General features: G+C 36.1%; 1 protein-coding gene across 1 annotated transcript; it reads right to left on the bottom strand.

Annotated features, from left to right (window-relative positions):
* Positions 1-7,127: 7,127 nt before the first annotated feature.
* LOC136151642 (olfactory receptor 2B11-like) lies at positions 7,128-8,308 on the bottom strand. The gene has a single exon (XM_065912936.1). The coding sequence runs from the start codon at positions 8,306-8,308 to the stop codon at positions 7,370-7,372; it is 939 nt and encodes a 312-aa protein (XP_065769008.1). The 3' UTR covers positions 7,128-7,369.
* Positions 8,309-11,772: the final 3,464 nt, after the last annotated feature.

Raw genomic sequence — 11,772 nt, 5'->3', positions numbered from 1 at the left:
AGGCATGGGAGAAAACAACTGGTGGATGATACACTGGAGGGCTGACTGTGCAAAGGCCAATGCATGCTGTCAGTCATTTGATATTCTTAGCCCCACAGGGTATTCTTAGTCCCACAGAATAAATTGTTATCCTGTGATAAGTACTTCTTACAGCTTCACAAAGTTCAGAGATAATTGAAAAAATAAGATGTCCAGAAAGGTCTGTGAGTGCCTCTAAATAATTAAACTTACAAATAATTATTTTCTGTCTATAAATAATTATTAGATAATAGAGAGATAAATGTATGGGTCTGCCGGAGGTGAGAATACAAACAAATGTAGTCAAATTCCCTTCTCCCTCCCTGTCACTGGGAATAGTACTACACCAAGCAAAATCTGATGTTTTTCATTACACTTTCTGTTTTTTTTCAGGATTTACTCCCTGTTGACCTTTGTCCAGGGACCCTGAGATTCATGTAGTAGAGGTCAGTTTTATGTACATATGAAGAATATTTAATTTTAATCATTGTCTATAGAAAGAGAGTGAGATCCTCCAGGGCAGCTGTCAGGGGTCTGTAGATAGGGTCATCATAGCAGTACAACATCTTGGCACAGACATTCTTCAGACTTTTACCGCATACGTTTTCTGGACTTAAAGCTTCTAATTAATCATTTCTGTGAAGAAAAGATGATGAAGCCCTTCCTGTCTTTCTTGCTGAGTTCTTTTGAGTTAAAATGCAAACATTACAGAGGCAAACTATGAATGAAAAACAAGGAATTAAAGTGCACTTCATCAACATCAAAACCGCTTGTCTCTTACAAGTATCATGTTAAGAAACTCATAGAATGATGTGTGCCATATCCTGTATATAATCAGTCTATAGAAATAATCTATTTAATGTACATATGTGTAAAAATAAGTTTGCTGTACAGCAGAGACAGACACGGCATCTTAAATCAACTATACTTCAATAAAAAGCCTATGTTAAGATTCAGTCATCAAGAAAATAAGCACTGTGATATTAATCTAAAGATATAGGAGTTTCATGCCCAATAATAAATTGTATTTGTCTCTCTCTACTCAATGTGATAAGAGATTAAGTGACCAATGAACACCGACAAGATTCTGATGGTTTGAATTTTGGATTGGAGGTTCAGTGATAGTTAGATGTATGAAGAGATAGAGGAAGGAGACAAGATAATTTTAATAGCTCAATGGATTGGCTTCATGTGCTACCTTACCCAGACCCAAGATCCAAGACAAGTATATTCTATATAGTTCTGCTTTGGAAATAATCTAGCACAAGTGATTCATTTTGTGTCCTTGGCGCATTATGAGAAATGCTCCTTAACTGATTCAGTCCCTTATTAATCTCTGTTCTCTTAATGAAATGTTTCTTTGTTTCCCATCAGTCAAAGGAAAACATGAGACATTATTAGATATTTTACCTGAAACACTTAGTACAGTGCCTGGCATACAAGAAAAATTCAATAAATATCCAACTTTTTGCAGTCCAATTGGCTATACAGTCCATTGAATTCTACAGGCTAGAATACTGGAGTGGGTACCATTTCCCTTCTTCAGGTGATCTTCCCAACCCACGGATCAAACCCAGGTCTCCCACGTTGCAGGCGGGTTCTTTACCAACTGAGCTATAAGGGAAGCCCCAGTAAGTATTAACCTTTGTTACACTGAAATTGTCATTTCTAAATGATCGAATAGTAGATACTGTTTATGGAAATTGGTCATTAGTTTGTAGAGAAGATTTCCCATTGCTCTCTACAATTCACCCGTAGTCATTTCACTAATGAGGACCTAATATTTAGCTGGGTGATGCCTTAACATAACCCAGATGAACTATGTTATCATTTTATTGGAATAACATGCACAGGATAATCTAGGCATTTCTATTACCCAACAACAAGAGATATATCTGTTTCCTGAGAAGTAATTATTTTGGAACAATTTGCGGCAATATTAATGACAGAGCTACTGGCACACTGAGTAGATCTTTAGACGCTTCAGAGAAGGAGAAAAGAACTTGTTAAAATAATCTCCAGAACTGAATAATGCTTTGGGTGTAATCTATCCATTTTAGCATTTTAATTGACCATCTTCCACAACCTTCTTTATTCAAGACATTAATTTTATCACATACCTTTAATCCTAAAATTTGAGTGAAAAAAGTAAATGGTTTTACTTCTGATGAGCCAGTAGCTGATTTTGTCTGCACGCTCCCCATGTAACCTCCCAAAGTTCAGAGGATATAAATCTCCACATCCTCACTTCTAAGACCATGCCCTGAGAAGATTTTGCTGTAGTCAGGACCATGTCTTATTTCATGAAGACTGTGTGTCTCTTAAGAGAGCATCATGTCCTTCCTAGCAATACTCTCATGGCTGACACACAAAGACACACAGACACACACACACACACACACACACAAGCATGCAAGACTGTGCTGATTACATAATGATGATGTTTGCACTTTTCTCATCCTGAAACATTAAGAATTATGAATACTTATACTTCATTTCTTCTTCTTGTTTTGAATCCATATCCTGCCATTTCTTTCTCAGGAGACATATTCTTCTCACTAGAGTATGTCAGGAAGCAGTTTGATTCTCTCAGGAATTCCCTTGGACGGGTCTGTCTCTATGTGTTGGTGAGTATGAGTATTCAGAAAGCAAAAGAAATAAATATAAAAGGTAATGTAAAAAGAAAAGTAAAAGTAAATCAACAGCAATATATAATGAATAACCTATAGTATAGGTAGCTGCTATCATAGACTGTGTACACAATGTGATATTAATTCAAGGGAAATGTACTACTGGAAACAAATATGTATGTGACCACTCTATAATATTAATATAAAATACTCAGATTTAAATTTTTGTTTGAATTAAACTAAGTAGTTATCAAAAGTAATTATGAAAATGGTGTAACTTTCATGTCATATTGATAGTATATTGATGCAGGATGCAGTTAGTATTTACTTTGATTATTATAAAAGACTAAATAAATCATAATAATCTTCTAATCTTCTAGTAACATGAATTTGACAAAGTACCTTTTTGTTTGTATCAAAAGTAGAAAAACCCGAGTCAAAGATATATATTATGATGATGAAAAAACTGTATGATACTTAATATTTTTTGTTTAAATAATATAAAAAAGTGGATAAGATAATAAATACCTATTATTGACATGATATGAAGGCAAAGGAAAAAGCCTACATAAGAGTAAGTTGTCATCTGTTTTTTTAATTGGAGTATAATTTCTTTACAATGTTAGTTTCTGCTGTAAAAGGACGTGAATTATGTGTATATACATACCCCCTCCATCGTGAATCTCCCTTCCCTACCCACAATTCCACCCTTACCAGTCATGCACAGAACGCCAAACAGAGAATCCTGTGCTATACAGCAGCTTCCCGCTAGCTAATTTTGCTACCTGATTCTAAAAAAAAGTTTCAATTCTTCCTCTTTTTTGTGAATATGGCTTTATTCCTCTGTTCAGATTCATATTCCTTTAAAAATTGTTGTGCTTCCTTTAAAAATTGTTGTGCTTCCTTTAAAAATTGTTGGGCTTCCCTGGTGGCTAAGCTGATAAAGAATCTGCCTGCGATGTGGGAGACCTGAGTTCGATCCCTGGGTTGGGAAGATCCCCTGGAGAAGGGAATAGCTACCCATTTCAGTATTCTGGCCTGGAGAATTGTATGGACTGTATAGTCCATGGTGTCTTAAAGAGTTGGACATGACTGGGCAACTTTCAAACATGCATGCTTAATACACAAAAAGTTGGATATATTTAATGTATGCATTTTGATAAATTTGGAATTGGGCCTGTACATATGATACTGCCATCACAAATAATATAAACCATCACCTCCAAAGACTGCTTGTGCTCCATGCATTTTATTTTGTTTGTTTGATTAGCACTGGTCATGAGTTTGTGCACTTTAAAACTTAAGAGGGCAGAAACCCATTCTTGAAGGTGTATTTTGTCACTATTGATTTCTGAGTGGAAGAAAATTACAATTCTGAAATGAGTTGTCTTTACAGGTCTAAAAGATAAAGAAGTGATCTAAACAGCTCTAAAGGGTCTCTATAGCTAAGTTTTCAACTTAAATATTGAATTTTGTCCTGTAAACAGAAGTTACCATTTTGTCTAACTAAGACTAAGTTAAACAAAACTTGTCTTAACTAACAAAAATGATCAGAGATATTATATAACATCACAGAATTTTTATTTTTCTTGCTTTGTGTGCATGTTTGTGTCAAATTTAAAAACCTCTTATGGCACATCAGCTACCTATCAGCCAACTTTTAAAGTTGTTTAGAATTATTTTCAAAGTAAATATAGCAAAGTCTATTTGTCTCAAGAACTGGATCAAGCACCAAGATGGTCTGTTCTGTTTCAAAAAAGTAAATCTGTATTGCAGTTAATTTTTGTTCAGGAAAACATATGACCTATCATCCAATAATTTGCTTACACCTTGATTTGCTAGACCAGAAGACATGCCAGAAATATATCTAAATCACTCTTGTTGTTATTACCTATTATGCTGATTTCTGTATTGGCAGGCAGATTCTCTACCACTGCACCACCAGGGAAGCACCATAATGTTGATTTCTAGCTGTATTTTAAACAGCAAATAAATGTAATATTCTTTAATTTGCTTTAAAAAATGTGATGTTTTATGACAGAGTTTGAAGTTTAATGTGAGTCCTAGAACTAATTTTGACACTTTCAACTTTTAATGATACAGATTCTAAACCTCAAAATTAGACTCACATTGTTGAAGTAGTCAATTTGCTGTCTATTCTAGAAATACAAATTATTTCTTTCTCATCCTGATTCTTGCACAGTTTCAAAAAGCATTCATGGCTGTTCCCATTATGCATGAAATGGTTCCATGTTGTGATTCATTATTAATACCACTATCTTGTTCTCTCACTGATTCAGAAGGCTCATGCTTATGATATATACAAGGAACATTAAGAAATCCATGTGTTTTGCCCATATATTTTATTCATTTTATATTTAATGATACATTCCTTAATAAAAATTATAAAGCATTGCATACTTGCTTGTTAGAGTAGCAATGGGTTGTTAAAGGATTGTAGCATTTAGATAAATGGAGGTTGATAAACTTGTGGCCTTAGGAAACATCACTACAAACAAAACTAGTGGAGGTGATAGATTTCCAGTTGAGCTATTCAAACCCTAAGAAATGATGCTGTGAAAGTGCTGCACTCAATCTGCCAGCAAATTTGGAAAACTCAGCAGTGGCCACAAGGCTGGAAAATGTCAGTTTTCATTCCAATCCCAAAGAAAGGCAATGCCGCAGAATGCTCAAACTACCACACAATTGCACTCATCTCACATGCTAGCAAAGTAATACTCAAAATTCTCCAAGCTAGGCTTCAGCAAGTACATGAACCATGAATTTCCATATGTTCAAGCTGGTTTTAAAAAAGGCAGAGGAACCAGAGATCAAATTGCCAAAATCTGCTGGGTCATCAAAAAAGCAAAAGAGTTCCAGAAAAACATCTATTTCTGCTTTATTGACTATTCCAAAGCATTTGACTGTGTGGACCACAGTAAACTACGGAAAATTCTGAAAGATATGGGAATACCAGACCACCTGACCTGCCTCTTGAGAAACCTGTATGCAGGTCAGGAAGCAACAGTTAGAACTGGACAGGGAACAACAGACCGGTTCCAATTAGGGAAAGGAGTACGTCAAGACTGGATATTGTCACCCTGCTTATTTAACTTATATGCAGAGTACATCATGAGAAACGTTGGGCGGGATGAAGCACATGCTGGAATCAGGATTGCCGGGAGAAATATCAATAACCTCAGATATGCAGATGACACCACCCTTATGGCAGAAAGTGAAGAAGAACTAAAGAGCCTCTTGATGAAAGTGAAAGAGGATAGTGGAAAAAGTTGGCTTAAAGCTCAGCATTCAGAAAACTAAGATCATGGCATCTGGTACCATCACTTCATGGCAAATAGATGGGGAAACAGAGAAAACAGTGGCTGACTTTATTTTTTTGGACTCCAAAATCACTGCAGATGGTGACTACAGCCATGAAATTAAAAGTAATTTTAATTTTACTCCTTGGAAGGAAATTTATGACCAACTAGACGGCATATTAAAAAGCAGAGACATTACTTTGCCAACAAAGGTCCGTCTAGCCAAGGCTATGGTTTTTCCAGTTGTCATGTATGGATGTGAGAGTTGGACTGTAAAGAAAGCTGAGTGCCAAAGAATTGATGCTTTTGAACTGTGGTGTTAGAGAAGACTCTTGAGAGTCCCTTGGACTGCAAGGAGATCCAACCAGTCCATCCTAAAGGAGATCAGTCCTGAGTGTTCATTGGAAGGACTGATGTTGAAGCTGAAACTCCAGTACTTTGGCCACCTGATGTGAAGAGCTGACTCATTTGAAAATACCCTGATGCTGGGCAAGATTGAAGGCAGGAGAAGGGGACTTCAGAGGATGAGACGGTTGGATGGCATCACCGACTCAATGGACATGAGTTTGGGTGAACTCTGGGAATTGGTGATGGATAGGGAGGCCTGGCATGCTGCGGTCGATGTGGCATGGGGTTGCAGAGAGTTGGACACAACTGAGCGACTGAACTGAACTGAACTGAAACTTGTGAGATAAATTCATGGTTGGTCGAAGGTGTAGAGTGCCTCACACTGAATGCACAGTGGCACCTTGCTGCCCACTTAGATGTGGCAAATCTTGCAGAGAGTGATGAAATGTTTCTTATGTGCCAAGGGCATAGGGGAGCTTCCCAGTTGGCGCCAGTGATAATGAAACCACCGGCCAATGCAGGCGATGTAAGAGGTGCAAGTTCGATCCCTGGGTTGTGAACATCCCTTGGAGGCTGGCAGGGCAATCCACTCCAGTGTTCTTGTCTGCAGAATACCATGGACAGAAGAGCATGGTGGGCTACAATCCATAGGGTTGCAAAGAGTCAGACATGACTAAAGTGACTTCATACGCACATAGTCATTGGAAGTCCAGTGATGAATGCTGCCATGCTATTTTATGACTAGCTTGAACTGATTAGTTTATATTATAGTTTACAGTACTTTTATTTTTTAGTGTTTAACAGCCACTATTTCAGTATGTATTAAACAAAATAGAATGATTTTTAAAAATACATTTCCACAGAATGCCCTTACTGGTGTGTATTAGCCAAGTTTCACCCTTGCCTAAGAATATGAGAAACATGACATATTTTGCAAGAAGAACATCTATTAGTAATATGGTATGGGAAAGTATGAGACAAGAATGAGTTATTAAAGAAAGCTCTATATACCTACTAAATGGGTAAATAATTTCATCTGATGTCTACCAACTATCACTTGGAAATGAAAATGCTCCTCATCAGATTGCCCAGTGCCCCCTTTACATCCTTATTCCTCAGAGTGTAGATGAAAGGATTGAGTGTAGGAGTCACCACTCCATAGAAGAGAGCCATGAACTTGGGCTCGTCCCTTGAGATAGAGGAGGGGGGCTGAAGGTACATGCTAATGGCTGGGCCATAAAATAAGAAAACTACTATGAGATGGGAGGAACATGTCCCAAAGGCTTTTTTCCTTCCCTCCAAAGATTTAATCTTAAATACAGCATGTCCAATACAAGCATAGGAAACAAGAATTAAGCATAGTGGCACAGCTAGGAAAAAAATGCATACCACAGAGAGTGTGAGCTCATTAGCACCCTTTTCACCACAGGCAGTCTTTATCAGAACAGGAATCTCACACAGCAAGTGGTCCAGGGTACTGTGACCACACAGTGGTAACTGTAATGTGATGGTGGCCTCTGAGACAGCATAAGTCATTCCACTCAGCCACACAGTGGCCACTAATAAGATACAGATGCACTGATTCATGATGAGGGTGTAGTGTAGAGGCTTGCAGATGGCCACGTAGCGATCAAAAGACATAACAGCCAAAAGCAGACATTCTGTGCCCCCCATTATGTGGAAGATATAAAGCTGAACTGCACACCCCATATAGCTGATAGTCTTCTTAGACGTTCCCAGGTTAAAGAGCATCTGAGGGACAATGCTTGTGGTGTAGCACATGTCCAAAAAGGAGAGGTTGGTGAGGAAGAAATACATGGGGCTGTGCAGACGGGGGTCTAATTTGGACACCAGAATGATGGCTATGTTTCCCATCATGGCCATGGGGTATGTTATAAGCAGAATAATGAATACAGGAAGCTCTAGCCAAGGACGGTCAGCAAAACCTAGTAGAATAAACTCTTCAGGATGGCTTTTGTTAATTAGCTCCATTATCTTCAATTTGTTTCACCTATAGCAGGGAAATGGCAAGAAAGGTAGAAATATTGTGAGAAATGACAAAACACAATTATGCAGTGTGTGCAATTAGGCATCCAGTCATAAGAGATTGGGTATAGTAACTGGGTGGGGGAGGGAGGGAGGAAGATAATGAAAAGAAAGTGACACCATGTGACTTAAATTTCTTTTCATGAGTTTACAAAATAAAGGTAACTACTTTAAGTAATCTAACCTTTTTGAAATTGAATTCTGTTTTATATATAATAAAGATGGGGCTTCTCAGTGGCATCGTGGTAAAGAATCTGCCTGCAACGCAGGAGACGTGGGTTCAGTCTCTGGGCCAGGAAGATCCCCTGGAGAAGGAAACAGCAACCCACTCCAGTATTCTTTCCTGGGAAATCCCATGGACAGAACAGCTTGGTGGGCTTCAGTCCATGGGGTTGGAAAAGAGTTGGACATAACTTAGAGACTCAACAACAATAAAACGATAAAGATGGCAATAACTATGTCCTTGGGCTATGGTGAGGATTAAATGTCAAATAGAAGTGACTCTGTTTTGGATACTCCAAAATAATGCTTTTTATACTTTGCTTGTGTACATATCAGATGAGGAGACAGTTAAAATGATGTTTATTAGTTCCTATCTTCAGGTGCCTAGTACAGTAAATGTGGCATGGGAACTAGGAATCAAATGGGTCTTTTTCAGAATCACTGTTGCAAGATATTACTGAAGCATTAAGACTTAAAGTGTTAGGGTAGCTATAGCCCAAGAAGGACATGATTAAAACCCTGCACTTAAGCATCATCAAGGTAGCCTTGTTCAGATACAAGTATATTATTATAGTTGAAGAGTTATATCATTGTCTTAGGAACTGACAAAGTAGGTTTTATTCAAATTCATCTTTGTAATTTAGAACTGAGCAAGAAATTTAAACATTTTCCTGTCAGTTTTGTGAAGCATAAACTGAGAGAGTTTAACTATGACATATGTTTTCCTTTATTCAAAATTTTGTTTAGAGTGTAAACTTTCTTGCATAACTACTTCGTTTAAACTGAGCTATTGATTTTTCATGTTAAATCTTATTTATCTATCTCATAGGAATTTTTCTTTATTGAGTGGACTTATCCTGTTTGCATATAAGAATTTAGACAGTTATCAATGATTTACTTAATTCTTTGTAGCTACAAATTCAATCTTAATGTCCAGGGAAGTGGACCAGGAGGAAAATCTTTAATCCAGTTTAGGATCAGAGGCTTATTGGTTTAGGGGCAATAGATTACATTTGTAGGGTTGCAAAGCACAGCTTTCACATTCTCTATTTCATTAAATGCTCAAACCCATCCTGGGAAGTGTCACATAAAGTTACTCAGGGTGAAGATGTCACTATATGACCCTTTGATTCCACACTACCCCTAGGTCAGATGTGTGTAATATAATAATAAAATAATAATTCCAACTAATCTTGAATGAGCCCTGTATGTCAAACACTACAGGAAGCATTTTACACCCATTAAATCATTTAGTACCAATCCCAAACCCTTTGACAAAGGGGATTTTAGTATCCATATTTTAAGATATTGTTATTCATCTATCCCAATTGTTTACTAATAACTAGGGAGGTTCTAAATATCAAAAAGCAATCAATTCTTTCAATCAGGTAGTGAGATAGAGTATAAATTCAGATTTCAAGTTTCCAAAGATGTGTATTTAAGTTGTATAATTCTATCCTAGATTTTTAATCTTTCCCATCTCATTCTCATGATATTTCTTTGCTTTTAGCTCTCAAGTATCATGACATTTTAATACAATTTTTGATCTACTTCCAGTGATTTTTCCATCACTGTTTGACCACATAGGGATCTCTTTATCTGTGAAGATTTAAAATCATTTGTGTTTCTACTAACATTTTCATTCTAGTGTATCTTTTTGTAAATAATTTTCATTACACAGTATTTTATTTATATTTACAGTGATTTAAAGTTTTTTGTGGAAAAGATTAGAGAAGAAAGAAAATCTTTTTATCTGATTTCAAAATCTAGATGAAACATGTGAACAATCAATCCATCAGAATTTTACTACATATTAAAAATGTTCACATGATTGAATGAAAGTTACACACTTCATTCAGGTATTTAATATCTGTCAGATACAGTGTTTATTAAAATTTACATGCTTTTAAGGTAGGTTCAAGTTAGAGACTTAGTTGACTTACAAAGAAAACTCTAGTTGCTTTCTGTAGGCACCAAGCTAGTTATTCCCAATGTTTAAAGAAGTCTCCCAGAAATAAAATACTTTCAGATTTTCCTTCGAATATTTGGTGTTATGATATACACACATTCCAATCTTCCCCAAGAATGGATAGCTTTTAAAAAAGTTTTTTTACTTACCCTTATTTAGATAAATATCTCTTAAGAAAAAGGCAGTGTGAAGAAACACACTTGAATTTGTCAAATTTTCAGAGAAAGATAGAGAAACTAGAGTATGCAGTTGAGTACATAAGAATTATCTTCAGAAGTGTGAGTTAGCCATTTGATAAAATGCTACCACAAAGAAAAAACCCAGATTAGGAAGAACTTAGTAGATAGTATCAAGAGTGCCTTGTGGGTGTGCAATTTTATTATATTCCTCAGACTCTTGGGCATTATTTTCAAATAGGCCCATTTATGGTTATCCCAGATGAGTTAGTAGACAAAGTTCCTTGGGACAGAGTTCTCCATGGGAATACTCCTTATGTACAATTAGTTACCTATTGAATTGAAGTTGGTAAACCTCCTCTATTGCTGGATTTGTTTTAAAATAAACTCATTTGATTTCCCAACATCCTGGAAATTAATTTTGTGCTATTCATTTATATTCCTTTCTAACATGCTTTTATGGTCATAATTTTTTAAATTGAAGTATAATTGACATACATTATATTATTTTCAGGTGTAAAACATAATTTGACATTTGTATGCATTTTGAAATGGTCATGATAAATCTAGTCATTGTTGCTCATTATATAAAAGTTACAATTTTTTCTTTGTAATGAGACCTTTTAATATTTCTTTTCTTAGTAATATGCAAATTTGCAATGTAATATTATTGAGTATATTTTCTATGCTGTACATTATACCCCCGTGAGTAGCTTATTTTACATCTGGACACTTTTCAACTCTCCTTCCTTCTGGAAAACATTAATCTTTTCTCTATACATTTTGTTTTGTTTATTCAGTTCCTTTTTAAAAAAAGTGTCCATATATAGAGAAATTATATATGTCTTCATCTGTATGACTTATTTCCTTAGCATAATATCCTCAAGGTCCAACTATGTTGTTGCAAATGACAAGATTTCATTCTTTTCTTTTGTTGAGTAGAATTGCATTGTGTGTATAATACCACATCTTTATCCATTCATCCATCAATGGACAATTAGGCTGTTTCCATATCTAGGCTATTGTAAGTAATGCCACAATGA

Source organism: Muntiacus reevesi, chromosome 20 (genome assembly GCF_963930625.1).
Source record: "Muntiacus reevesi chromosome 20, mMunRee1.1, whole genome shotgun sequence".
Lineage (NCBI taxonomy): Eukaryota > Metazoa > Chordata > Mammalia > Artiodactyla > Cervidae > Muntiacus > Muntiacus reevesi.
This window is presented reverse-complemented; position numbering and strand designations above follow the sequence as displayed.

What these genes read in the sequence shown, in the direction of transcription:
- LOC136151642 (XM_065912936.1), bottom strand. Translation starts at nt 8,308, where the DNA reads ATGGAGCTAATTAACAAAAGCCATCCTGAAGAGTTTATTCTACTAGGT.